Source organism: Ahaetulla prasina, chromosome 4, assembly GCF_028640845.1.
Source record: "Ahaetulla prasina isolate Xishuangbanna chromosome 4, ASM2864084v1, whole genome shotgun sequence".
Taxonomy (NCBI): Eukaryota; Metazoa; Chordata; class Lepidosauria; order Squamata; family Colubridae; genus Ahaetulla; species Ahaetulla prasina.
In genome coordinates, this window is record NC_080542.1 from 32,178,340 (window position 1) to 32,205,503 (window position 27,164).

Below are 27,164 nucleotides of genomic sequence, written 5' to 3' on the forward strand. Positions count from 1 at the left end.
TGCCACTTTCTCCTGTGTGGGAAAGTAGGAGGGGGGAGGTTAGTAGAAAGGGGCCATTAGACATAATAACATTCTTCCTGCCAGTCAAAGTCAGGCCGTGACTGCATCTGGAGAAGGAGTGGTTGGAGTGATGGATTGGCACATGTGATCGGCAGAGGGGCCGGGGGGGGTGATTTTGGAGTTTGTCTTACTAAGGATAAACCCGGATTCCCAGATTCAGAGTTTATCCAGTTGTGCCAGTTTACCTATCCTAGTAAAAGAACTTTGAAAGATGCTCGCTTTGGAGTCTTTACTTGAAGAGGGGGTTTTCTGGAACGCTGACATGAGAGTGAAATTCACAGTTTAAAAGAATACCTTCAATAGATAAGATTTGTCCTAGATGGGCAGAAACTTTGTTATTATGGGTGTTTTATTAAATATGCATTTTATAATTGTTGAGACTAATGCATATTATAACACCACTCAAAAGAATTTATGCAACATTTGCTAATTAGTACAAGTAGTCCTTGACTTACAACAGTTTGTATAGTGACTGTTCAAAATTACAACTGCACTGAAAAATGTGACTTGGGACCATTTTTCATAGTTACAACCTTTGCAGCATCCCCATGATCATGTGATCAAAATTCAGAAGTTTGGCAATTGGTTCATATTTATGACTTGCTATGTCCTAGGGTCACATGATCACTTTTTTGCAACCTGACAGGTAAAGTCAATGGAGAAGCCACATTCACTTAACAACTGGACCAATAACATATCAACCGCAGTGACTGGCTTAACAAATATGGCAAGAAAAGTCATAAAATGGAGCAAAATTCACTTAACAACAGAAATTTTGGGCTCAGTTGTAGTCGTAAGTCAAGGACTACCTGAAGTTTAAAATGCAACAAACAAATCAATAGACTTAAACAGGACAAGATTTTTGTTGATGTTATGGAGATTCTCAAATCTTTCAGCTCATTCCCCAGTAGTACCAACAATCAGTACAATGACCTAACACAAATAGATTTCACAGAAGATAATGTTGAAAAGGCCCTTCGCAAACTGAAACCATCATTATCTATTGGGCCTAATGGCCTATGTGCATACTTCTTAAAAAAGCTTTCCACTAATATAGCAGAATCCCTAAGCATAATCTTTGAAAAAGCTTTCACGACCAGCTCCCTTCCCAAACTTTGGTCACTAGCCACAGTCATCCCTGTCTTCAAAAAAGGAGACCCCAGCCTAGTTGAAAATTACAGACCAATCTCTTTATGCTGCGTCACCTGCAAGGTAATGGAATCAATCATCAACCAATCCATCATCCTCCACCTAGAAACAAACAACCTACTCTCTAATAAACAATTTGGTTTCAGAAAAAATTTATCCTGTAATTTACAACTTCTGCACTGCAAAAACATTTGGACTACAAATCTTGATCAGGGCAAAGCAATAGATGCAATTTACATAGACTTCTGTAAAGTTTTTGACTCAGTGGTACATGACAAACTTCTCCTAAAACTAAAATCCTATGGCATTTCTGGACCACTCCACAATTGGATAACAGCGTTCCTGTCAAACAGATAACAAGTGGTCAAAATAGGCAGTATCCTATCAGATCCTGTTCCTGTCAATAGCGGCGTTCCCCAAAGCAGCGTTCTTGGACCAACACTCTTCATATTATACATTAATGATCTCTGTGACCATATTATAAGTAATTGTGTTCTCTTCGCTAATGATGTTAAACTATTTAACACTACCAACAATACAGCTACCCTTCTTACACAGTGCTTTGAGGCGGCGGATGGCCCGATAGGCCCAACATGGGTGTAGCCTTGTCCTAGCGGGTGGCGTGGATACCTGGTGGTGCCTTGAGGAAGGCCCACGGACCCAGCGGATACCCCTTCCATTATTTAACATCTTTATCATCGTTCCTCCCCCCTTCTTCCATAGTCCACCCCTGGTTGTTTGTATGGGGTGGTGAATTGACTGAGTTAGCGGTTTGGTCATCTACCGCATAAGGATTACCACTAACTGTTTCCCATCAGGAAACTGGACCAGGACTGGTCGTGGTCACTTTATCATCTGCTTTATCATCTGCTACCATCTTGACCAGCCCAGGATGGGCCTCTTGCCGGACTTTCTCTGTGATGCGAACGTTTACTGCGGCTGACCTACTTGCCCTGCGAGATGCCCCTCTCTCACGGGTTTGGCCCTCCAGATTATCGAGGGTCCACCTTGAGGACAGGCTTTGGAGCCCCGAGAGGTGGCATGCGAAAAATAGGAGGCTTAGGGGTTTTTTAATTAGTTGTTTTAATAGATTTTTTAAGGGGAGTTTTAGTGGGGATTTTAAGGGTTGGGAGGGGGGGAGGGTATGTCCAGTACCAGCGCGCGCTCACGACAGTACTTTAGTTGGTCCGAAGACAAGGGGGGAGGGGATTGTGCAGAGCAGAGAATGTCTTTCCATCTGTACGGTAAGTGGGAGAGGCAGATATGGCGGAGGAAGGGGGCTGTATCGTTCTTCGGGAGCACGTGTTCGATGTTTAAGGGCGATCACGTGCTCCGGCCCCCCAGTCCTTACTTGTTCCCCAGATGGTCAAGACCCTCAGAGTTTGGGTCTTCGGCTGATGCTTTGCAATGCCCGGTCCGTGGTCAACAAGGCTCCCCTGATTTGTGACCTTATTCAGAGGGAGTCCGCGGACTTTATGGGCATTACGGAGACCTGGTTGGGCACAGAAGGGGGTGTACCCCTGGTTGAACTGTGCCTTCCGGGTTTCCGGGCATTCCATCAGCCGAGGGCCCAAGGTAGGGGTGGGGGGGAGGCGGTTGTGATTAACGAAAGTTTGAAGCCGAGGGAGTCCACTGTTCCTCAGATAGCTGGTTGTGAATCCCTCCTTGTGAAGTGGGGCCACCGTAATCAGATGGGGTTGTTGATCACGTATCTGGCTCCTTGCTGCGTGACTACAGCCCTACCTGAGCTACTAGAGGTGCTTGCTGGCGTGGCGGTTGAGATTCCCAGACTTTTGGTCTTGGGGGATTTCAACTTGCCATCGGCCGGCTTGTCATCAACGGTGGTTCAGGAGTTCCAGGCCTCCATGATGGCCTTGGACCTGATTCAAGTAACTGATGGCCCTACACACATTGGGGGAGGCGCGCTAGACCTGATTTTTATCTCTGGTCAGTGGGTTAATGATCTGGTTTTAGGAGATATAGTGAAGATACCGGTGTCATGGTCAGATCATTTTCTTCTTCGCCTAGACTTTCAGACCGCCGCTCACCACCGCAGGGAGACGGAACCAATGCGTTGGTTCCGTCCCAGGCGCCTGATGGACCCGGAGAGGTTCCTGACGGAGCTTGGGCCGTTTCCTGAGGATCTTACCCACGGCACGACTGAAGAACTGGTTGCGGCCTGGGAACGGGCCGCGGCTGGGGCTTTGGACCGTGTCGTGCCTTTGCGGCCTCTGACCCAGCGTAGATCTCAATTGTCTCCCTGGTTTTCCGAGGAGCTGAGAGAGATGAAACGCCGGAGAAGACGCCTAGAGAGTATTTGGAGGTCTAGCCGTTCCGAGGCTGATCGGACACTAGTGAGGTCTTTTACTAAGACCTACCTAGTGGCAATGAGGGAGGCGAAACGTTCCTACGTTTCCACCCTCATTGCATCAGCAGATAACTGCCCAGCCGCCTTGTTTCGGGTGACCCGCTCCCTTCTTCATCAAGGGGGACGGGATGACCCCTTACAGGGACGAGCTGAGGAGTTTAACGGTTATCTATACGATAAAATCGTTCAACTTCGGGATAGTTTGGACCAAGATTGTGATGATCCGACCGAGATGACAGAGTCACGTCTTGTTGAGGTTATTTGGGATGAGTTTGATTCTGTGGCTCTCGAGAACGTGGACAGGTTGCTGGGGAGGTTACATGCAACTACATGTTTACTGGACCCGTGTCCTTCCTGGTTAGTGCTGGCTGCTCAGGAAGTGACACGAGGCTGGCTCCAGGGAATTATAAATGCTTCTTTGGTGGAGGGGGTTTTCCCCGCCGCCTTGAAAGAGGCGGTGGTGAGACCTCTCCTCAAGAAGCCTTCCCTGGACCCAGCTATTTTGGGAAACTATCGTCCAGTCTCCAACCTTCGCTTTGTGGCGAAGGTTGTAGACAGTGTGGTTGCATGGCAGCTCCCCCGGCACCTGGAGGAAGCTGTCTATCTAAACCCGTTCCAGTCCGGCTTCCGACCCGGTTATAGCATGGAGATGGCTTTGGTCGCATTGGTGGATGACCTCTGGAAGGCCAGGGACAGGGGCTGTTCCTCTGCCTTTGTCCTATTAGACCTCTCAGCGGCTTTTGATACCATCGACCATGGTATCCTGCTGCGCCGGTTGGAGGGATTGGGAGTGGGGGGCACCATTTATCGGTGGTTCTCCTCCTATCTCTCTGACCGGTCACAGACGGTGTTGACAGGGGGGCAGAGGTCGTCCTCGAGGCGCCTCACTTGTGGGGTGCCACAGGGGTCGATTCTCTCGCCTACCCTGTTCAACATCTATATGAAGCCGCTGGGCGAGGTCATCAGTGGTTTCGGGGTGAGTTATCATCTGTACGCTGATGACACTCAGCTGTACTTTTCCACCCCGGACCACCCCAACGAAGCGGTCGAAGTGCTGTCCCGGTGTTTGGAGGCTGTACGGGTCTGAATGGGGAGAAACAGACTCAAGCTCAATCCCTCCAAGACGGAGTGGCTGTGGATGCCGGCACCCCGGTACAGTCAGCTGCATCCGCAGCTGACTGTTGTGGGCGAGTTAGTGGCCCCAAAGGAGGTGGTTCGCAACTTGGGCGTCCTCCTGGATGGACGGCTGTCCTTTGATGAACATTTGGCGGCCGTCTCCAGGAGGGCCTTTTACCAAGTTCGCTTGATCCGCCAGCTGCGTCCCTTCCTTGACCGGGATGCCTTATGCACGGTCACTCACGCTCTGGTTACGTCTAGGTTGGATTACTGCAACGCTCTCTACATGGGGCTGCCCTTGAGGTGCACCCGGAGGCTACAGTTAGTCCAGAATGCGGCTGCACAAGTAGTAACGGGAGCCGCTCGTGGCTCCCACGTGACATCACTACTCCGTAGTCTGCACTGGCTTCCTGTGGTTTTTCAGGTGCGCTTCAAGATTTTGGTTACCACCTTTAAAGCGCTCCATGGCTTAGGACCCGGGTACTTACGGGACCGTCTGCTGTTACCTTTTGCCTCCCACCGACCCGTACGCTCTCACAGAGAGGGTCTCCTCAGGGTGCCGTCCGCCAAAGTGTCGGCTGGCGGCCCCCAGGAGTAGGGCCTTCTCTGTGGGGGCAGCGACGCTCTGGAATGAACTTCCCCCTGGCCTACGTCAAGTGCCTGATCTTCGGACCTTCCGTCGTGAGCTTAAAACACACCTATTTATTCAAGCGGGACTGGCATAATAGTGTAGAATTTTAAATTTGGGGTTTATTAATATTTTAAAATTTTAAAATCTAAATTTTAATTTATCAGCCTTTATAATTTGCTATGTTTTATATGTTGTTTTAATTGTATATATCTTGTTTTATCGTTGGCTGTACACCGCCCTGAGTCCTTCGGGAGAAGGGCGGTATAAAAATTTAATAAATAAAATAAAAATAAATAAATAAATAAAATAAATTGGAAAAAAGAATCTGAACACTAAATACAAGCTCGATTACCTTGTAGATGACCTCCACCCCATTAAAGACCTTGGAGTTTTCATATCAAATGATCTAAGTGCCAAAGCTCACTGCAACAACATCGCAAAAAAGGCTTTAAGAGTTGTAAACTTAATCTTTTGCAGCTTCTTCTCCAGAAACACTACACTATTAACCAGAGCATATAAAACATTTGCTAGATCAGTTCTTCAATACAGCTCACCTGTCTGGATCCCATACCTTATTTTGGACATTAATACAATTGAGCGAGTCCAGAAATATTTTACAAGAAGAGTTCTCCACTCCTCTGATTACAACAAAATACCTTATGCCACCAGACTTGAAATCCTGGGTTTAGAAAATTTAGAACTCCGCTACCTTCGACATGACCTGTGCCACAGGGGTCGATTCTCTCGCCTCTCCTGTTCAACATCTATATGAAGCCGCTGGGCGAGATCATCAGTGGCTTTGGGGTGAGATACCAACTGTACGCTGACGACACGCAGCTGTACTTCTCCACCCCGGGCCACCCCAACGAAGCTGTCGAAGTGCTGTCCCAGTGCCTGGAAGCCGTACGGGTCTGGACGGGGAGAAACAGGCTCAAGCTCAATCCCTCCAAGACGGAGTAGCTGTGGATGCCGGCACCCCGGTACAGTCAGCTGCAGCCACAGCTACTGTTGGGGGCGAGTCACTGGCCCCAATGGAAAGGGTGCGCAACCTGGGTGTTCTCCTGGATGGACGGCTGTCGTTTGAAGATCATTTGACGGCCGTCTCCAGGAGAGCTTTTTACCAGGTTCGCCTGGTTCGCCAGTTGCACCCCTTCCTTGACCGGGATGCCTTATGCACAGTCACTCATGCTCTTGTTACCTCTCGCTTGGATTATTGTAATGCTCTCTTCATGGGGCTCCCCTTGAAGTGTACTCGGAGGCTTCAGTTAGTTCAGAATGCAGCTGCGCGGGTGATAGAGGGAGCCGCACGCGGCTCCCATGTAACACCACTCCTGCGCAGGCTGCACTGGCTGCCTGTAGTCTTTCGGGTGCACTTTAAGGTTTTGGTTACTACCTTTAAAGCGCTCCATGGCTTAGGGCCTGGGTACTTATGGGACCGCCTACTGTTACCTCACGCCTCCCACCGACCCGTACGCTCACACAGAGAGGAACTTCTCAGGGTGCTGTCCGCCAAGCAATGTCGGCTGGCGGCCCCCAGGGGAAGGTCCTTCTCTGTGGGGGCTCCTACCCTCTGGAACGAACTTCCCCCTAGCTTGCGCCAATTGCCTGACCTTCGGACCTTTCGCCACGAGCTGAAGACGTATTTATTTATTCGCGCGGGACTGGCTTAAATTTTAAATTTTAATTTTAATTGGGGTTGAATTAATTTATATTTTAATATGAATTTTAAGGATTTTAGGTCGAAACGTTTTAAATCTCTGCCAATTATATAATAAGTTTTTAAATTTTTGTTTTAGTTGTACATTGTTATTGTTTTTATATTGGCTGTAAACCACCCTGAGTCCTTCGGGAAAAGGGCGGTATAAAAATCTAATAAATAATAATAATAATTATTATTAATAATAATAATAACTGGACACAATACCCATTGTAGGATTCAGCTTGCATCATTAGCCTCTACAAAAATATATGTCCCCCTGTTAATCAAAATTTGGTCTGTTCACATTTTATTGAGTGACAGCTAATCGTACTGTCATTGGCGAGATATTTTGTCAAAAACATTCTGGTAATCCAAGAATATAATGTCAGCAGGTTAATTCCCTTGCTGATTTCTTCCAAGATCTGTATTTCTATATACCCAATTAATAGTCTTTACCTCTATATCCTAGACAAAGTTGAAGTTGCATGCAATTACCAATATTCCCTTCCACTTGTACGTTGTTTTCTCTAAATATCGTGTTACATCTTATATCATCTTGGTCAAAGTTGCTGTGGTATCACACTGTTCAGATAATATCCATCACTTTCTTAGTCATCTTGAATATGAAGTTATTTTTATTGAAAATAAAAAGATACATTATTTACAACACTGAAACCTTATTTGGCATCTCATCTCAGGTTATAGCTAGATAAACATAAAATGGAATATGGTAATGGCTACAACTTTAAAAAATATCAAAGGACATTGGATAAATACAAACCTAAGATCTGCAAAGTCCTGAAGCCCTGGCTTAGTGCTTGCAATCCTGCAGCCATTTATGTGCAATGAAGCTATTTCCTGTTTAAACTAAATGATAATTATTGCTTTTATAATTTTCTCAGCTATGCATTTTATGTTTTTTGTATATGTTATCTTATCATTTCATCATTTTTAATCTTAGCCGTTCAGGGTCATATATTTTAGATAGGCAGCCATATAAATCTGTGAAATAAATAATTACATAAAATAGTTCTTCAGGATCAAAAGTTATCCTCTGATTAACCCTGCACTAGCAAGCATGAACTTGGGCTTGGTGGCATACTGTGGAAGTGGAATCCAAAGTGTGGTTCTTATAGGGTTGAGCTGCTCAATCCTAACATCGTTCAGAAAAGCATAATCCATCTTTTAAAAAATTGGTATTCTATACAGGAAAAATTGGTATTCTACGAAGAATTTATTCTTCCCATCTTTTGAAACTGGCTGATGAGTGAGGGAGCTGTAAGATTTTGTGTCTTCCATGATGCAGTGTTTCTCAGCTAGGGCAGCTTGAAGATGTGTATACTTCAACTCCCAAAATTGAAATCCACACATCTTCAGTTTGCCAAGATTCAAAAACACTGCAATAGAGTCATTACAGTGGTTGCTTAAAAAACAGAGCTAGATTCAAAATAAATCTTAGCTGGGCATGAAGTTCCCTGGATGGCCCTTTTCTGTTGATCAGATAGAATATCCTATCTCAAATGTATCTCATAACAACAACAACAAATGTTTAGGGCACACCCAAAGATTCCCTTTCCTCCTTATGGAAAAAATGTTAAAAAATTAATATACTATTTTAAGATGTGTAAAATACCTTCAATTACACATTTTACATACTTCCAAATTCAATTAACAGAAGATGTATTTTCTCTTATGCCATATCAGCCTTTGCATTTAATCAGCAAGTCCCTTCTGACTGACATTTTCAATACGGTTTATTTATCTTCCTGATGGTGATTTAAAAATATATATATATATATCCCTGATTGCTTCATTCTAAACAATCTGATTCCAGCTTTGACCATTACAATAGCGATTCAATTCCTAAGGGGCAATCAGTGGGTGACGGTGGGGGGGGGATTAATCCCGGGGATACCGAGCAGATGGTTTGCATGCATCCTTCGCTGCAGCCGTGTACGAAGGTTGCAGACACCAGGATCTCAGTCTAGCTTCTTTTCACGGAAGACCGAGGAATGACAGTTTGAAGAAACTGCAATTTAGCAGCTGAGAACGATGGGCGCATGCGCAGACCGGTAGGGCAAGTTTAAGAGGAACTTTTCTGAAGGAGCTGGGGGACGTTTCGGGCTGAGTAGGTAGAATTTTTTTTCTGCGCTAGTGGTTGTGGATTAAATCTATTCTCCTGGGGAAAAGTGATGACTTAGGAATCACAGTCCATCCTGATACGGAGTTCTTTATCCGAAAATAGGGTGGGGAGGGGCAAAAGGTGGGAGAAGAGATTCGGGCCGAGAAGGCAATGAATGAGCCGCGGGAAAAGAAGCTAGAAATGCAGGTTTCACCCTGTCTACTCTTCCCAGAAATACCGCCGAACTCATTTCAGTTTGTTTCTTTCTAGAGTTTGGGTTTAAAGTTGAATTTCAGTTTTAGACTGAAACTGAGTTGAGGATCTGAAAGTCAATCGAAAGATCTGATAAGAAAACACCAGTTCCGGGTATTGTAAGTGTGATGTATTGCTGCGGTTTTGGGAGAGTAGGAATTATCATGGCAGGGTTGAATTGTTTATTTATTTATTTATTTATTTGATTTTTATACCGCCCTTCTCCCGAAGGACTCAGGGCGGTGTACAGGCAAAATAAAACAATACAATATACAAATTAAAATACCATTTAAAAAACTTATTTAAATTAGCCTGAGATTAAAAATTTCCATACTAAAAAACCCCATTTAAAAATTAATAAAATTTCCCATTAAAACTAATTTAAGCCAGCCCCGCGCAGATAAAGAGATGTGTTTTTAGTTCGCGACGAAATGTCCGAAGGTCAGGTATTTGACGTAAACCCGGGGGAAGCTCATTCCAGAGTGTGGGCACCCAGAGTGTGGGTGTAAAGGAGAAACGGATGAAAGAGGAAGAAGAAGAGATGTATTGGCTAGAGCAGTGTTTCTCAACCTTGGCAATTTTAAGATACAGAGATGTATATGGATTTCAACTCCCAGAATTCCCCAGCCATCATGGGGAAATCTTAAAATTGCCATGGTTGAGAAACACTGGGTTAAATGGTTGGACTGGAGAGGCCTAGGTCCAAATCTCCATTTGATCACAAAACTGAGTTTGATATTAACTGTTAATGCACTTTACTTCTCATGAAAGCAGTGAAGATAAACAAAATTATATAGCTCAAAATTATGTTTCCTACCTTGGAGAAAATACAGGAAATAAATAAAAAAAATAAAAGAAGAAATAAAAAAAACCTAAAAGAAGAATATCATGTGGAGCAAAAAGAAGTGGAGCAAAAAGAAGTGCTTTTTCTACTGTTCTGTTGAAAGTGATGCAAGTGTTGTCTAAGTCTGTATGTTTGTGTTTGCTTGGCACAGCAATGATCCTAGTATGATTTGATTCTGGATCCCACAGGATGGATGAATAGATATGCATATGCTCGACTTTGGGCAGGCAGCTGATTAAGGTTCTTGCAAATTCAGGAGAGAAAGAGAATGTGACCATGGTGTGTTAAGCACTGTCCAGGGAAACAGTGAGAAAGCAGGTGCAAGAGATGATGAAAAAAGGCAGCCGGCAGAATAAAAACTAATGCAGTATTTTCTGTGGGTTTGTTTCCCTTTCCCTTTCAGAGGTGATGGTAGTTGGAAAAAGAAAGGACTCTTCCCTGCTTTGAAGTACCAGCCCAGCCTTGCATAGTTCCAAGCTCATGGCTGGAAGTCCAGTGCCCCCTAGGAGGAAGGTGGTTGAGGAGACACGGCTGGTGTTGGAAGCGTTCTTGCAAGGAGCATTAAACAGAGGAGAGGATGGGGCCCCAGGTCATGTGGGTCGTGGCTACCATGACCCCCAAAGTTACATGTCCAGGTAATGGCTTTTATAGTTGAAGATTCAACTTATCTGCAAAGAAAGGAAATAAACAGCCGTGTTTTTCAAACTTGGCAACTTGATGTGTGGACTTCAACTCCCAGAATTCTGAGAAAGTCTACAAAAATATCAAGCTGCCAAGGTTGAGAAACTGAAATAGTGGGATTTGAGCAGAAATCTAATAATCTGCAGATGGCAAGGATTTCTATAGTGTTGAAACTTGAATTCCAGTCTTGGATTCTACGGGATTAATCTTCTGGCCTAATAGAAAGGCTTTTAATTTTAAGTAGAAGTTTGGAAACTGAGAGACAAGAAGCTTAAATAATTTGACCAGAAGTGCTGTGATAGTCAGGATTTTTTAAAAAACACTTTTTCCAGTATCTGATTAGGTAGCTCTATATCCTGACTAGGTGGCTCAGTGGCTAAGACACTGAGCTTGTCGATCAGAAAGGTTGGCAGTTCAGCGGTTTGAATCCCTAGTATACGTCTCGTGTGTGAGCAGGGGATTGGACTAGATGACCTCCAAGGTCCCTTCCAACTCTGTTACTGTTACTATCTCTGCCCTCACAGACAAAACAGCCATTTGAGACTCATTTTCTCCAAAACATTATTACCGTATCCATCTTTTTAATAGTATATGGCTAAAATTTTTTTCCTACCTCAAATATTTACCCTTCCTAGTTTCATTTTTTAAAATAATTTCCCCAACCCTTTACTATATGTGTTGTTTTGTTGCTCCTCACAAACAATTTTATTACTTTCAATTTCATGAAGCTTTGCTGCTCTGAGATACCTCTTATAGAATAAGTGAATAAATATGTGCAAATAAAAAATGAACCAAGGAGGTTGAGGAGTAGAACAACAGACCATGGTTCCCATTTTCAGTGTGCTTTCTTCTGTCCACAGGTCCCCTGTGGAACGTTTTCCAGAATGTCCTGCCTGCAGCCCTGTCCATGAAGCAAATAACTGTGTGGAAGGGAAAAAACATGGTTTCCGCACCAGCATTAAGCACCTGTTGCAGAAGCGGTCCAGTGCTCGAGGATTCTCAGACAATCTGCCCTCCACTGGAGACCCTTTAAAGAAATCTAAGCCAGGACCTGAAGGGACCCACCGCAAGCGCCACTTCTCCTTCAAGGGCCTCCTGAAGAAGAAGACTGCTTCAGCAGAGATAACTGACTCCAATGCTCTCCCCAGGCGGCCTGATACTTTGCCTCTTGCCACCTGCTATTGCAAAAAGCAGGCAGCTGAACCAGAAGATGCCCAGATAACAGGCAGTATGAACCTTTACTCCTTATTTTGTTTTCTCCTTGTTTATTTATTGTGATATTCAAGCCTTGCTTGGAAGGATGGATGGGAATATTGTGTTTCCCTGAAAATAAGACCCAGTCTTATTTTCTTTTATCCCCTGAAAAAAGGACTAGCACTTCTTTTCGGGGGGTCTAATCACTGACTCACTTCGTGGCAACGGCACAGTCAGCCCTATCCAGCAGGAGCCCATTGCCGGCCCACTTCTTCTGGGGCCACTTGCCGCTGCTCACGCGTGTTGCCCCAGCCTCCATTTTGCCATCAGAGCCTTCTGGAGAGCCCTCTGCAGCTGAGAAACAGGCTCTGGATTGATGCATGCAGCACCCTTTGGCTTCCGTTTTGCCTTCAGAGGCCTCTGGATCGATCTTATTGGCTGCAAAGGGCTTTCCAGAAGGCTCTGATATCAAAACTGAGGCCAGGGGCAACATGTGAGTCAATCTGGACCTCGTTTCTTGGTTGCAGAGTTTCCGTAAAACCTCTGATGGCGAAACTGAGGCCAGGGTGACACCTGCAAGTGACGACAAGCAGCCACAAAAGAAATGGGCCTGTAAGGTGAGACAGGTGTCCGTGTGTGTGAGGCCTAGTAAGTAGGGCAGCTCCACCCCCCAATCCCCAACCTTGTTTGATTTGTACCCATGCGCTTTGCCCCACCCTCTGCACCTTGGGTGGGTGGGGTCTTAATTAGGGCTTAATTTGGGGGTAGAGCTTGTATTGGGCGCACGTGTAAAAATCAAGCTAGGACTTACTTTTGGGGTAGGTCATGTTTTCAGGGAAACATAGTATATCTTGGCTTTTTGGAGGAAGAATAAGATAAAGATACGTTTTATCTTTCCAATGTTCATTTTGAACAAAGATTTTAAACAAAGTGTCTCCAAGGTGATTGCTGTGGTCATTATACCACATTAGACTGATATGTGCTTATCCTATTTGAAAGCTAGTTCAGATCATTCCATAGTTCTCTGCATATACTCAAAGATCATCTTATTCTTGGCACCCAAAGGAACAAAAAGTTACCTATTTATAAGGCCTGAAATCATTGACTTCTCCAAATGGTGACTTCTAAAAGTCACTTAGCAAATAAATTTGAAAGTAATTTCTATTGCTATTTTTAGGAATTCCATTGCTAGGCTATAACTATGTTTCTTAATCTTTAAAAAACCTCTTAAACCTTTAAACTTTTTTTTTAATGCTGTCCTGCCTTTTTTTCACAGGACATTTTTCATGGCTTCCCTTTAGCTACACAGATTATAGGCCTCATATTGTTGAGGCTAATTAAAATTAAACAATAGGTAACAGAATTTAGGAAAATGATAGTCTACATTTTTTCACAGAATGATACTGAAAAAAAAGCAGTTTTAAGCCTTTGGATTGGCTTAAGAATAGTAATTCCTCCACCAACCCTAACATTTGAAGTGTTCTCCCCATGCCCAATTGACCATGACCATGACCAAGCTAGAAAAAATTAAGAAATACTATAGTCTTTGACTTACAACCATGTGTTTAATGACAAATTAGAGTTACTGCGGCATTAAAAAAAGGGATTTATGACCAGTTTTCACACCTATGACATCTCCACAGATATATGCTGAAACTCTGAGTGCTTGACAATCAGCATGTATTTACAACGGTTGCAGCATCCCAGGTTCCTAGGATTGTCATTTTTTTTTTTTGTTTACATTTATACCCCGCCCTTCTCCGAAGACTCAGGGCGGCTTACAGTGTATAAGGCAATAGTCTCATTCTATTTGTATATTTTTACAAAGTCAACTTATTGCCCCCCCCAACAATCTGGGTCCTCATTTTACCTACCTTATAAAGGATGGAAGGCTGAGTCAACCTTGGGCCGGGCTCGAACCTGCAGTAATTGCAGGCTCTGTGTTCTTAATAACAGGCTTTACCAGCCTGAGCTAAACCTTCTTAAAGAGTTTCTGACAAGCAGAGTCAATGGGGGAAGCCAGAGTCGCTTAACGAGCACGATTCACTTAATAACTTTAGTGGTTTGCTTAAGATTGTAAAATGAGTCATCACTCACTTAACTATCTCACTTAGTAAAGGAAATTGTGAATTCGGTTGTGGTTGTAAGTCGAGGATTACCTGTAAGTAAACAGTACAACCTCTAGCAGTCTAAAAATCTTCAAAACGCCCAATTCTTGTAATAAAGCAAGATTGGATAGGTGCTAAGTATGGATATTTATTTATAGTATATATATTTATGCCCTATGCACGGTCACTCATGCTCTTGTTACCTCTCGCTTGGATTACTGCAATGCTCTCTACATGGGGCTCCCCTTGAAGAGCACCCGGAGGCTCCAGTTGGTTCAGAACGCAGCTGTGCGGGTGATAGAAGGAGCCGTTTGTGGCTCCCATGTAACACCACTCCTGCGCAGGCTGCACTGGTACCTGTGGTCTTTCGGGTGCACTTCAAGGTGTTGGTTACTACCTTTAAAGTGCTCCATGGCTTAGGGCCGGGTTACTTACGGGACCGCCTACTGCTACCGATTGCCTCCCACCGACCCATGCGTTCTCACAGAGAGGGACTCTTCAGGGTGCCGTCCGCCAAGCAATGTCGGCTGGCGGCCCCCAGGGGAAGGGCCTTCTCTGTGGGGGCGCCCACCCTCTGGAATGAACTTCCTCAGGACTCCGTCAACTGCCTGACCTTCGGACCTTCCGCCGCGAGTTGAAGACACACCTATTTATTTGCGCAGGACTGGCATAGAAATTTTTAGTAGTTTTTAATATTTGGATTTAAATTTTATGGGGTTTTATGGTTTTAAATGGATTTTAATTTGGCCTTATATCTAATAAGTTTTTTAATTATTGTTTTATTGTGCACTTTTTATTGTTTTATTTTGGCTGTGAACCGCCCTGAGTCCTTCGGGAGAAGGGCGGTATAAAAATCTAATAAATGAAATGAAATATACATGTTTATATACTGTCTGTAGACGAAGAACAAAAAAGTTGGATTTACTCCCTAAATTAATAGAAAATATGCAATATTTTTCTCTAGAAAATATTATCTATCTATAATATTTAATTAGACAGTTATTATTAGATAGATAATATCTATCTAGAAAAATTTCTCTAGAAGAAATCAATTATTGGATTAAGAAAGTTATACTTAGGGCATCTTGACCCTCAATTTCAAGTATACTCTTTCTACCTCTACTTCCTACTGCTTTCCTGGTGAAGCTCATACTTGGCGATACAAGTAGTAATTTATTGGACAAATCTGAAGTCATTCAAAAATTCTAACTGTTTCTTAAGTATTGAATTTCCCCTTGACAATATTAATTTAACTTTAACTTTAAAGTTTTTTTAACCACTAGATCCTCAAACTGATAAGCCATGATGTAAAAATAACATTCCCACTCCAATATTAACATATTCTTAAAGTCACTTCCCACCTTAAATGTATTTTTATAATATGATATTCTGCATTCAGGACAGAGTGATCCTTTATTGAAATAAACATTTATTTAACATAACATAATGTAATAACAGAGTTGGAAGGGACCTAGGAGGTCTTCTAGTCCAACCCCCTGCCCAGGCAGGAAATCCTACACCATTTCAGACAAATGGCTATCCAACATTTTCTTATAAATTTCCAGTATTGGAGCATTCTCAACTTCTGGAGGCAAGTTGTTCCACTTATTGATTGTTCTAACTGTCAGGAAATTTCTCCTTAGTTCTAAGTTGCTTCTCTCCTTGATTAGTTTCCACCCATTGCTTCTTGTCTTGCCTTCAGGTGCTTTGGCGAATAGCTTGACTCCTTCTTCTCTGTGGCAGCCCCTGAGATACTGGAACACTGCTATCATGTCTCTCCTAGTCCTTCTTTTCATTAAACTAGACATATCCATTCCTGCAACTGTTCTTCATGTTTTAGTCTCTATTCCCCTAATCAACTTTGTTGCTCTTCTCTGCACTCTTTCTAGAATCTCAATATCTTTTTTACATCGTGATGACCAAAACTGAATGCAGTATTCCAAGTGTGGCCTTACCAAGGCATTATAAAATGGTTAGATTTAGAAATCAGGCCCATTCAAGAACTCAATATATAAGCACATCTTCCTCCTATATTTTTTCCCAACAACAATAGGTTGAAATAGGTTGGGTTTATTATTTATTTATTTATTTATTATTTTTTTATTTATTATTCGTACTTTTATACCGCCCTATCTCCCTAGGGACTCAGGGCGGTTTACAGCCATATAAAAAACATAAATATATACAAGGTAAAACATTAATTTAAAAAACTTATTACATAGGCCGAATATTTAAAATAGAGATATAAATAATAAAACCCATTTAAAACCAAATTTAAAATTTAAACATTTAAAAATTTAAAATTCTAGTCCAGTCCTGCGCAGATAAATGGATGTGTCTTAAGCTCAAGGGTTGAGAGAGAATGATTGTTCCAAAGTCACCCAGGCAGATTCTATGATTAAGGTAAATATGAACTAAACAGTGTAACCTAATACCTGTTTATATAATGAAAAAGATAGGCTGAGTTTTCTTTTCCATGCTACTGTATATCAGGAATTTAATTCTTATGATATCATAACAAGTAAATTTAAACTGTTTGAAACATTTCGCCTCTGTAGTGCCCAACAAGGTATCATCTTCAATATATTTTATTTATTATGTTATGGCATTTGTTCAGTTACATCTCTCATTGTCACTTGCATTTGCCTTTCTTCCAATTCTTTATTTTCCTCAAAATCTTTTGCTTTCTAAATTGAATTAAAAATCTTTGATATTCAGAAGTGAAAATCACTTTTTCCAAATTATCCCCTCTAAATTTAATCTTCTGTTTGAGTTCCTCAGAAAAAATACTCTTTTCTTTTACATAATTCTAACAATAATTGGAATAACTTTAATTGCAATTATTTCTGTATTATCAATTTTTAATCTGTGGTTAAAATGCTGCTACAATACTGGATCTCTAGTCTTCTTCTTGGTAAAGTACAGAAGAACATCATTTCCCAAGTATTACATAGTTATCTGACAGTTAATCAAGTTACCATAGCCTCAGTAGATGGCAACACTTAGCTGGTTTGGTTAATCTCAAAAGGCCCAGTAGGAGCAGGCCTGCTTAGTTCTTGATAGCAGCCTATCAGGACATTTCAAATAAAATGGGAAGTAAAAAAGGATTCTAGAAGAAAGCAATGGCAAAACACTTCCATATTACTCTATCAAAACTATACAGATTTGTTCAGGTATTACTAGGAATTGGACTTGATTTGATGGAATATGCTCTTTAATCATGTTAGTACAGTACTGTATTCACCTTTTACTGTTCACTTGTTTCTGTAATCTCCTTGATATAGGATTTGACCTTTTTTTGTGCACCTTGCTTTAATAACTTTCCATTCTTTTTTCCAGATGGTGAAGCTGAGGATGCTGAGTTTTATACTTTGGTGGCTCAGAAACTAGATTACTATGTGAAACACCAACAAAGGATCAGCCCTATAGCTGCAAAAAGCTCAGTTTCTCCCAAAGATCCAAACGCTACAATTTCCACAGACATAATCTCTGACAATTCAGGTACTACGTTTATTTTCGTGTGTGTTTAAACTGCCTCATCCAGAATCTCTGGGTATATAACAATGATAACACAGAAATCCCTTCTTGATCTTTAAATCAGGTATCTCAGTGTTTTCTGTTCTCACTGTCATCTTTGTGTTTTGTTGAGACTTTAATTTCTCAAAATTCCAGCCAACTTTTCGCCAATATATGTGGAAAGCCCCAGATTAGAGAAGTATGTTTTGGAGGAAGTACATATCAAATCGTATGGAAAGAAAGATGACTCTGAATTTAAAAAAATATTTCCACCTGAAAAATGAAGCTTAGATGAAACAATTCATCTCCTTTTACAGCAATCTTACAAATCTGAACAGATTCCTCCATTTTAAATTAAACTATTAATTTAATTTAATTCTATTTATCTAAATTATTTGGGGGAAACTAGTCTTCCTTTGAAGAATAGGTAGCCACAGGACGATAGGGATCAAATGATATCATCTTGATATGATCACAAAGTGTTATGAATATTTCCTTCAGATCTTAAGATGCATCTGACAAATAATATAATATTTATACAATGACTTTACAACACACATGCTGTCATTTTGGCATCTATGTGGCTTAAAACTGATGACTGTTCTTTCAGGGAAATATTGTTTATATTTTGGAATGACAATAGTATGTTTTACTCAGTTGCCTTGGAAAAAGTGCCAGAACAATTGGATGAGAAACAGAAAGAACAAATCCTTCAGAAGTTGGTTGCCCTTCTGGAAGAGCAGGCTACCGTCTTCAATAAAAAGGTACACATACAACAAAGAGTTACTGCATAAAGTATTGACATTCAAAGTGCAGAGGCAGGCACTGTGTGTGTGTAATTTTACACTATCTTGGGTTGCTTTGCCAAATATATTCCTCCCTTTTTTCTGGGTATGTTTTGTAAATCTTGGATTTCCCCCAATTGTCCCTATTGTCTTTGATATTTCTGTTTTGACTGCATTTATTTTTATTATTTATTCATAAAATTTATAGCCCGCCCATTTTACCTCAAAGTAACTAGACAGCTTTTCAGGATGTAAGGTTCCATACTCAAGTCATTTGTTTTGTGTGTTACGTAAAGTTAACAAGTGTATATAAACTTGCACAGCTGAATCTACCCATTTGTTTTTCTCTGTTTTGTGATCTATTGAACTTAACTTTTAATTAGGTATGTGAAGTAATGCAGTTTGGGGAAATTCTTTTGGTCATATTTTTGGCATGGGCTATGCAGTTATTCAGATTTGATTTGGAAGAGATGTTTCAGAGTGAATAGAAATCAGAATGCAGCCTCTGTCTGCAACTCATTAGAGCAATCATAGAAACAGATACCGAGATTTTATTCAGTCTCAGACTTCATGCATTTCTACATGTTCCAAAGCATTTTTTAAATCAAATCTGTAAAATTGCAAAACCCTAATAGTTATTTAGGGATGATCTATTCTGAAAAAAGTACAATTTACTATAGTTGCACTAAACAGATCATTTACCCCACTGACTCTGAATGGTAAGCTGTGTTTTTTAAATACAGTATTTTTCGCACTATAAGATGCACTTTTTGCCCCCCAAAAAGTGGATGGAAATGTCTGTGCGTCTTATAGAGCGAATATTGTGGTACGGCAATAAAAGGGTTGGTATGGTGTCATTCACTGCCACCTGTCACCACTATTCACTGCTGCCAGGGAACACTGGAGCCTTCGATGCCAAGCAGCTGATCAGTGGTTGGATTGGCCTTCCAGAATACTGGCAATCAGCTGTTCTATACCGTTCACTGCTGCCAAATGAACAGTTGATCGGCGATATTCTGGCAGGCCGATCCAACCACCAATCAGCTGCTCGGCAGTGAAGGCTACAGTGTTTTCTGTTCTCACTGTCATCTTTGTGTTTTGTTGAGACTTTAATTTCTCAAAATTCCAGCCAACTTTTCGCCAATATATGTGGAAAGCCCCAGATTAGAGAAGTATGTTTTGGAGGAAGTACATATCAAATCGTATGGAAAGAAAGATGACTCTGAATTTAAAAAAATATTTCCACCTGAAAAATGAAGCTTAGATGAAACAATTCATCTCCTTTTACAGCAATCTTACAAATCTGAACAGATTCCTCCATTTTAAATTAAACTATTAATTTAATTTAATTCTATTTATCTAAATTATTTGGGGGAAACTAGTCTTCCTTTGAAGAATAGGTAGCCACAGGACGATAGGGATCAAATGATATCATCTTGATATGATCACAAAGTGTTATGAATATTTCCTTCAGATCTTAAGATGCATCTGACAAATAATATAATATTTATACAATGACTTTACAACACACATGCTGTCATTTTGGCATCTATGTGGCTTAAAACTGATGACTGTTCTTTCAGGGAAATATTGTTTATATTTTGGAATGACAATAGTATGTTTTACTCAGTTGCCTTGGAAAAAGTGCCAGAACAATTGGATGAGAAACAGAAAGAACAAATCCTTCAGAAGTTGGTTGCCCTTCTGGAAGAGCAGGCTACCGTCTTCAATAAAAAGGTACACATACAACAAAGAGTTACTGCATAAAGTATTGACATTCAAAGTGCAGAGGCAGGCACTGTGTGTGTGTAATTTTACACTATCTTGGGTTGCTTTGCCAAATATATTCCTCCCTTTTTTCTGGGTATGTTTTGTAAATCTTGGATTTCCCCCAATTGTCCCTATTGTCTTTGATATTTCTGTTTTGACTGCATTTATTTTTATTATTTATTCATAAAATTTATAGCCCGCCCATTTTACCTCAAAGTAACTAGACAGCTTTTCAGGATGTAAGGTTCCATACTCAAGTCATTTGTTTTGTGTGTTACGTAAAGTTAACAAGTGTATATAAACTTGCACAGCTGAATCTACCCATTTGTTTTTCTCTGTTTTGTGATCTATTGAACTTAACTTTTAATTAGGTATGTGAAGTAATGCAGTTTGGGGAAATTCTTTTGGTCATATTTTTGGCATGGGCTATGCAGTTATTCAGATTTGATTTGGAAGAGATGTTTCAGAGTGAATAGAAATCAGAATGCAGCCTCTGTCTGCAACTCATTAGAGCAATCATAGAAACAGATACCGAGATTTTATTCAGTCTCAGACTTCATGCATTTCTACATGTTCCAAAGCATTTTTTAAATCAAATCTGTAAAATTGCAAAACCCTAATAGTTATTTAGGATGATCTATTCTGAAAAAGTACAATTTACTATAGTTGCACTAAACAGATCATTTACCCCACTGACTCTGAATGGTAAGCTGTGTTTTTTAAATACAGTATTTTTCGCACTATAAGATGCACTTTTTGCCCCCCAAAAAGTGGATGGAAATGTCTGTGCGTCTTATAGAGCGAATATTGTGGTACGGCAATAAAAGGGTTGGTATGGTGTCATTCACTGCCACCTGTCACCACTATTCACTGCTGCCAGGGAACACTGGAGCCTTCGATGCCAAGCAGCTGATCAGTGGTTGGATTGGCCTTCCAGAATACTGGCAATCAGCTGTTCTATACCGTTCACTGCTGCCAAATGAACAGTTGATCGGCGATATTCTGGCAGGCCGATCCAACCACCAATCAGCTGCTCGGCAGTGAAGGCTTCAGTGTTTCTCGCCAGCTGCGGCAGCTCAGCTCAGTTGACTGGTGGTGGGCGCAACGGAGCGGAGCCCTGATGAGCCACGTGCTGGGGCTGCAATAACATACTGAAGCTGACCAGGTTGTTTGCTGTTTGCTGTTTAACGCAAGTATGCTAGCCAGATGAATACCAGATGGATGCTGGGAGGTAGAGGCAGATTTTTTTTCTTGTTTTTCCTGTTCTAAAGCTACTATGTGTCTTATGGTCTGATGCGTCTTATAGTGTGAAAAATATGGTAAATCTTCCATTAACTAGCTGAATGTAGCCATATTAATTTATTTGTTCAATTAATATATTTTTCAGTGCTTTTCATGACTACAATCATCTCAAGATGGGAAAATAAAAAATAAAAATGCAATCAATTCAAGTCAATTATAAAATGTATACCGGTAGAAACAATTAAGAATGAGGGAATTAACAGAACATACATGTAAAACTTTAAAAAGAAAAATAGCATTTATGATAAAAAGCAACAACTATCATAAAAGTCTTCCCATAAAATAGCTTATTTCTTAGTTCAGAATTTCAGAATACAGTGCGACTTAGGTAATGTGTTGCCTTAGGGTTGGGGTGGGTTTGATATAATCTGTTTCTCAATCACTTGGAGGGTCTGGTATTTATAAACAAATTAAAATTTTACAGTATTTAATAAAATAGTGTACAAACAAGCAACATGGTTATAAATGGCTTCAATGTAAAGAAAATATCATGCTTACTTGTAGATTGACTCTTTTTCGTAATATTTATCAGTGCTACTCTTCATATACTGTAAACTTTTCCCTTAACTTTTTCCACTTTTTGCTTTTGTTAAATGTTTTCTTCCGTCCCACTGATAATTCTCAGGGTGCCGTCCACCAAACAATGTCGGCTGGCGGCCCCCAGGGGAAGATCCTTCTCTGTGGGGGGCCCTACCCTCTGGAACGAACTTCCCCCTGGTCTACGCCAAATACTTGACCTTCGGACCTTTCGCTGCGAATTGAAAACGTATTTATTCATTCGCGTGGGGCTGGCTTAAATTTTGCTGTATTTTTAAATTTATATTCCATATTCCTAAATTTTATATGAATTTTTTAGAATTTTAAATGTTTTAAAGTTTTCGGCCAATTGTGTAATTGTGTAATAAGTTTTTTAATTTCGTTTTAATTGTATATTGTATTGTTTGCTTTTACTTTGGCTGTACACCGCCCTGAGTCCTTCGGGAGAAGGGCGGTATAGAAATCTAATTAGTAGTAATAATAATAATAATAATAATAATAATAATAATAATAATAATAATAATAATAATAATAATAATAATAATAATAATAATAATAATTGCCCACCCCTCACTGCTTCTCTCTTGTAATTCATATAGCCCCCTGCTCTAGTTGCCTAATAAAGAAATGCCCAATTACCAGTAAGTGTTTACTAGCCTTACACTCAAGCAACAATATATCATTTCATCACATCCACAAGCTAATTCTTAATAAACTAGCAAATAGGGCACTTGAACTGAAGTTCTGTGTTGTATAGGGTTTGTATTTTTGTAAGAGACATCGTTTTATATAGCTTTTTCTCATCATTTTTAATATTTGCATTATTTTCCACAAAGGACCATAAAGGCCGCTGATTCATGATTCAGAGTTGGTTTTATAGACCTTTACTCGAGCTACTGAGAGTCCAAAGTTGCAAATCCCTTAGGAATACTCCAGTGTTCAAAGCATTTAGATAAAAAGTTACCAGAAACAGAATTACATACGTAAAACAAATGTTTATATTTGTTGTGGTATTGATCAACTATGTAATTATGGAATCTTATGTTTTCTTCATCTTACATACACAATAAAAGTGTATCTTCATATAAATAAAGATTCCCCAAACATAGGCTGATTAATTTTGGGATAAGTAACTCTGAGAATGTGTATATACCACCTGAATTCTGAAACATTATAAAAGCAGAATATAATTGAAAATAGTAGGATTTATTATATGCATGCTACCCAAATTCTTTCTTTTCCTTTCCACTGATATGCTCAGGGTTTTTTTATTTATGAAGTCATATTTTCATACTCTCCAAGAAAGGAAAAAGTGTATCAATCAATAAAAAAACCAGCATTTCACTCCTGTTGACTCTTTGTTAAGTACATATTGTTTAATGAGTATGTTCTTGAGTTCCATAAACTTTCTGAGGAATAGCTTCTAAATGAAAGAAAAACAGTAGTAGAATGTTCTGAAGTTGTCTAGTCCCATTCAGGCACCTCAAACAGATCGTTGTCCAGCCTTTATTTTTATCATCTCTACCAAAGGAGACCCCATGTCATAAGTCTCTATTACCAATAAGAAAATGATCCTACTGTTTTGTCTGTTCCTTTGCCATTGACGAATGTATCTTTTCTTTTATGTACTCGGAGAGTGCATGCACCAAGACAAATTCTTTGTGTGTCCAATCACACTTGCCCAATAAAGAATTCTATTCTATTAATACTCATTCAATTCCTATCAGCAAAAGAAATCTTGGATGCAGCAACATTTCACATATTTGAATGTTCCTATTAGGTTCCTCTCAGCCTTCCAACTCAGCCTTATCTGGGGCACAGTGAATCATCTTTGTTTAATTGCAGTTGTCCCTTAAAAAGCTTCCTTTAACATAAATTCTTGCCATTCATGTCATTTTTTTTCATTGGCAGATTGAAGCTGACCCACTGCTACGCAACACTATCTCCCGCCTCTCCTACCGTAGCTTTACTCACCTGGCTGAAGCCTTCACATCACGAACCTCACCTGGAGTCTCTAGCCCTCAGCTAGCCAAGCTAGCCCTTACCATGGAACTAACACGGAAAGTGGCTGGCATCAACAGCCATGCAGTACATACCCTCATGGGCTACAGTTTGCAGTATATGGATATGTTCATACCTTGGCTGCAGCAGCAAGGTGGCTGGGTATGTGGAGAAACATGTGTTTCCTTGGTTTTTATTTATGCTAGGACAGATCGCATAAAGAGCCCCCTCCCCAAAATGAAACAGAAAAGAAATCCTGATTATTTTGTTCAAAGTATAATTATGAAAACTTGAGGTTCTAATTAAATACTTTGGGAAAAAACAGTCATCTCTTCTGTAAATTGTCTACTTTTGAGGGTTACAAAATTGGAATAAGACACCTTATTTAGCTGAATACATTGTCTAAAAGCTGCAACTAAGAGCTCATACCATAAGCATCTTAATTCTATATTAGAAGTTAACCTGTATTATATGTATAGTACATGATCTTGTGTTCTCTATCCCTGCATTATCCAGTACAATTGTGTTGCAGGATGGCAGCTGACAATTTATTTTTTCCTACAAAAAAAGAAAAAACGTTCATTATTATAAATTACTACAGGGATATTTTCTTGTGGTCAAGGGACTGCATTTTAATATTTTTGGTATCCCAATGGAATAATAGTGATATAATAATATTGCTGCAAATACATATAGTTTTTTTTGTCTTCTAAAACCAGAGGGTTTCCCACGCTATATGTCACAATTCTATCCTTTGTCAAAGTTGGAGCATGACACAATGGAAAAGGGAGGTGGGGAGGGAAGGAGGAAGAAAGAGAGAAAGAGAAAGGGAGAGAAAGAGAAGGAAGAAAAGAAAGAAATAGAGAGAGGGAAAGAAAGAAATAGAATGAGACTATTGCCTTATACACTGTAAGCCGCCCTGAGTCTTCGGAGAAGGGCGGGGTATAAATGTAAACAAAAAAGAAAGAAAGAAAGAAAGAAAGAAAGAAAGAAAGAAAGAAAGAAAGAAAGAAAGAAAGAAAGAAAGAGTTTAATAGTGAAATGGAAATGGCGGTTCTTTATTTCTTTTTCTTAATAGGAGAACATTGTAGCCCAGGAGGAGATATTTGACTTGCAACTTGACTGAACCAACTTCTGTGCACCAGTGGCTATGCTCTTATGATGAATCTTGTTTGCAGAAGACTAAGTGCTGGGTAGAGCTGCTAGCATCTAAAGATCTTTGTGTCTTTCCACCTAAGCTAAATCCAAAGGGACTTTTTTTTTTTTAGTAGCCATTACTGGAGCTAATTCTGAGATATTAAGAATTAGCAGAAACCAACTCTAATCCTCTGTATTTGGAGTGAATTGCAAAATTTGACCACAGTATGCCATATTTTGTTCTCAAGTATTCCTGCAGAAGTATGAAGTAGTTACTCCCTCATAAACCTTCCAGCTGTTAAAATATTTCTGAAAGGCTACCTTTCAGAGATGCCTGCCATCAGAGGCAAGAAAAGTGATGCCCTTGGTGACAGCCTCTGTTCTTCCAAGTAAGTCTTACTGAGGAAGGCTTAATTTTTTTTCCACCCAAGATGAACTTTCTTTCCTCAGATTATATACTTGAGATTAAATAGATATACTCCTATTTTATTTTATCCCTATTTTGAGATGAATGGATGGAAATTTTGTGCCTTTGCTTTGTTTTGAATGTTTTGTTCTGAGGTGCTCTGAGAAATTTTGGGATTTTAGAACAAGAAAAAGAATTTCTATGCGAAACTGACTTGAAGGAGACTCATATTAATTTCAGTGGGACTAAGTTCTGTATAAATAGTGGGAGAAAAGAAGTTTAATAACAAACTCAGGGATATGGGAGCATGTTTGTTTAACGGCAATAGCTTTCCTGAAGTACTGTGATTTATTTTTTTAAATAAAAATTTAAAGATCCTTATATTTTGGTGTCAAATACTTTTCTTAGCATCTGTCACTTTTCTTTGGGCAAGTCTAGTCTAATGATTTGATGAAACATAACCAACTCTCCTTTGGCTGTGCTAATGTGGAACTGAAATTTGGAAGTCCTGTTGGAAGAACTATTCAGATCCAGTTCCAAGCCAGGAATAAAATGGAGGCTGATTGGAAAGAAAGATTCAGTTTATTGGTGAACAGAACCAATAAGCACAGTGTGGAATTCTGGGACAGCAGACAAAATGGAGTTGAGAGTGGGTGGGTTTTTATATCTTATTTGAGCTTCCTGTTCCTGTGCAAGAACATGTCCTGTAATATTCTAATGGCTGTTGTCAGATTCCTGTGGGGTCATGGCTGGCTCTATAGCCAGAAAGGGAAATGCAAATCCTAGGTGTTTGTCTGAATTAATCTTGTGGATCTAATTGCTTATCTGGAGTTTCTGTCTGGCCCAGTCTTTCTGAATGGATTACCAAATCTGTATTTCTAAAGATGGCCTGGAGACTGGTGCTGGTTTCTGCCTCAATATTTTTTTCTTCATTTCTCCTTTAGGGGAAATATTCTATCTTGCCTTTTTTAATTTTCCCCAAAATATTTCATTCTCTAGGAGGGTGGGTGGGTGCTGACTTTGTACAGTCCAAGGGTAGCTTTAGTGTATATTAGTGCACCTAAACGAATGTACACCATATTTAGTGCACTTAAATGAATGAATAGTGTACAACTGAATTTATACATGCAACCTCAACCTTGTACAATATTGTTACAAGCTGGAATAGTTGATAACAAACAATACTAGGCTCAATAACTGCTTAGATCTCATCTTCTGTAATAGTCTAAACTCAATTTATGGCCTCAGTTAAAGAACCTTTTTTCAATAGTGATCACAGCATGATTGATTGTTATCTCAATTTATGTCCTTGCAAAGAGGGTCATAATGATGGGACTCCAAATTATAACTTTAAAAAAGCCAACTATGATCTCATAGCTGCCGCCAACCTTGCATCTCTAGATTGGCACCTTCTGTTCACAGGTTGTAATACTGCAGAAGAGCATTTTTTGATCAAAGTCAATAGTCATTAACCTATATGTACCAA

The 27,164-nt window shown here is 40.2% G+C and overlaps 1 protein-coding gene across 1 annotated transcript; it reads left to right on the forward strand.

Annotated features, from left to right (window-relative positions):
• The first annotated feature begins 9,094 nt into the window (after positions 1 to 9,094).
• On the forward strand, positions 9,095 to 26,059 carry BCL2L12 (BCL2 like 12). Its single transcript, XM_058183054.1, has 7 exons — positions 9,095 to 9,151; positions 10,645 to 10,876; positions 11,783 to 12,150; positions 17,564 to 17,725; positions 18,398 to 18,504; positions 24,046 to 24,297; positions 25,214 to 26,059. Exons 2-7 carry the CDS (start codon positions 10,722 to 10,724, stop codon positions 25,259 to 25,261), a joined length of 1,092 nt encoding a protein of 363 aa, XP_058039037.1. The 5' UTR covers positions 9,095 to 9,151; positions 10,645 to 10,721; the 3' UTR covers positions 25,262 to 26,059.
• The last annotated feature ends 1,105 nt before the right edge of the window (positions 26,060 to 27,164 follow it).

Coding starts and splice junctions, on each gene's coding strand:
- BCL2L12 (XM_058183054.1), top strand. CDS start 10,722: ATGGCTGGAAGTCCAGTGCCCCCTAGGAGGAAGGTGGTTGAGGAGACA. Junction 12,151..17,563: donor AGATGCCCAGATAACAGGCA/GTATGAACCTTT, acceptor TCTTTTTTCCAG/ATGGTGAAGCTGAGGATGCT. Junction 24,298..25,213: donor TGCAGCAGCAAGGTGGCTGG/GTATGTGGAGAA, acceptor TTTTCTTAATAG/GAGAACATTGTAGCCCAGGA.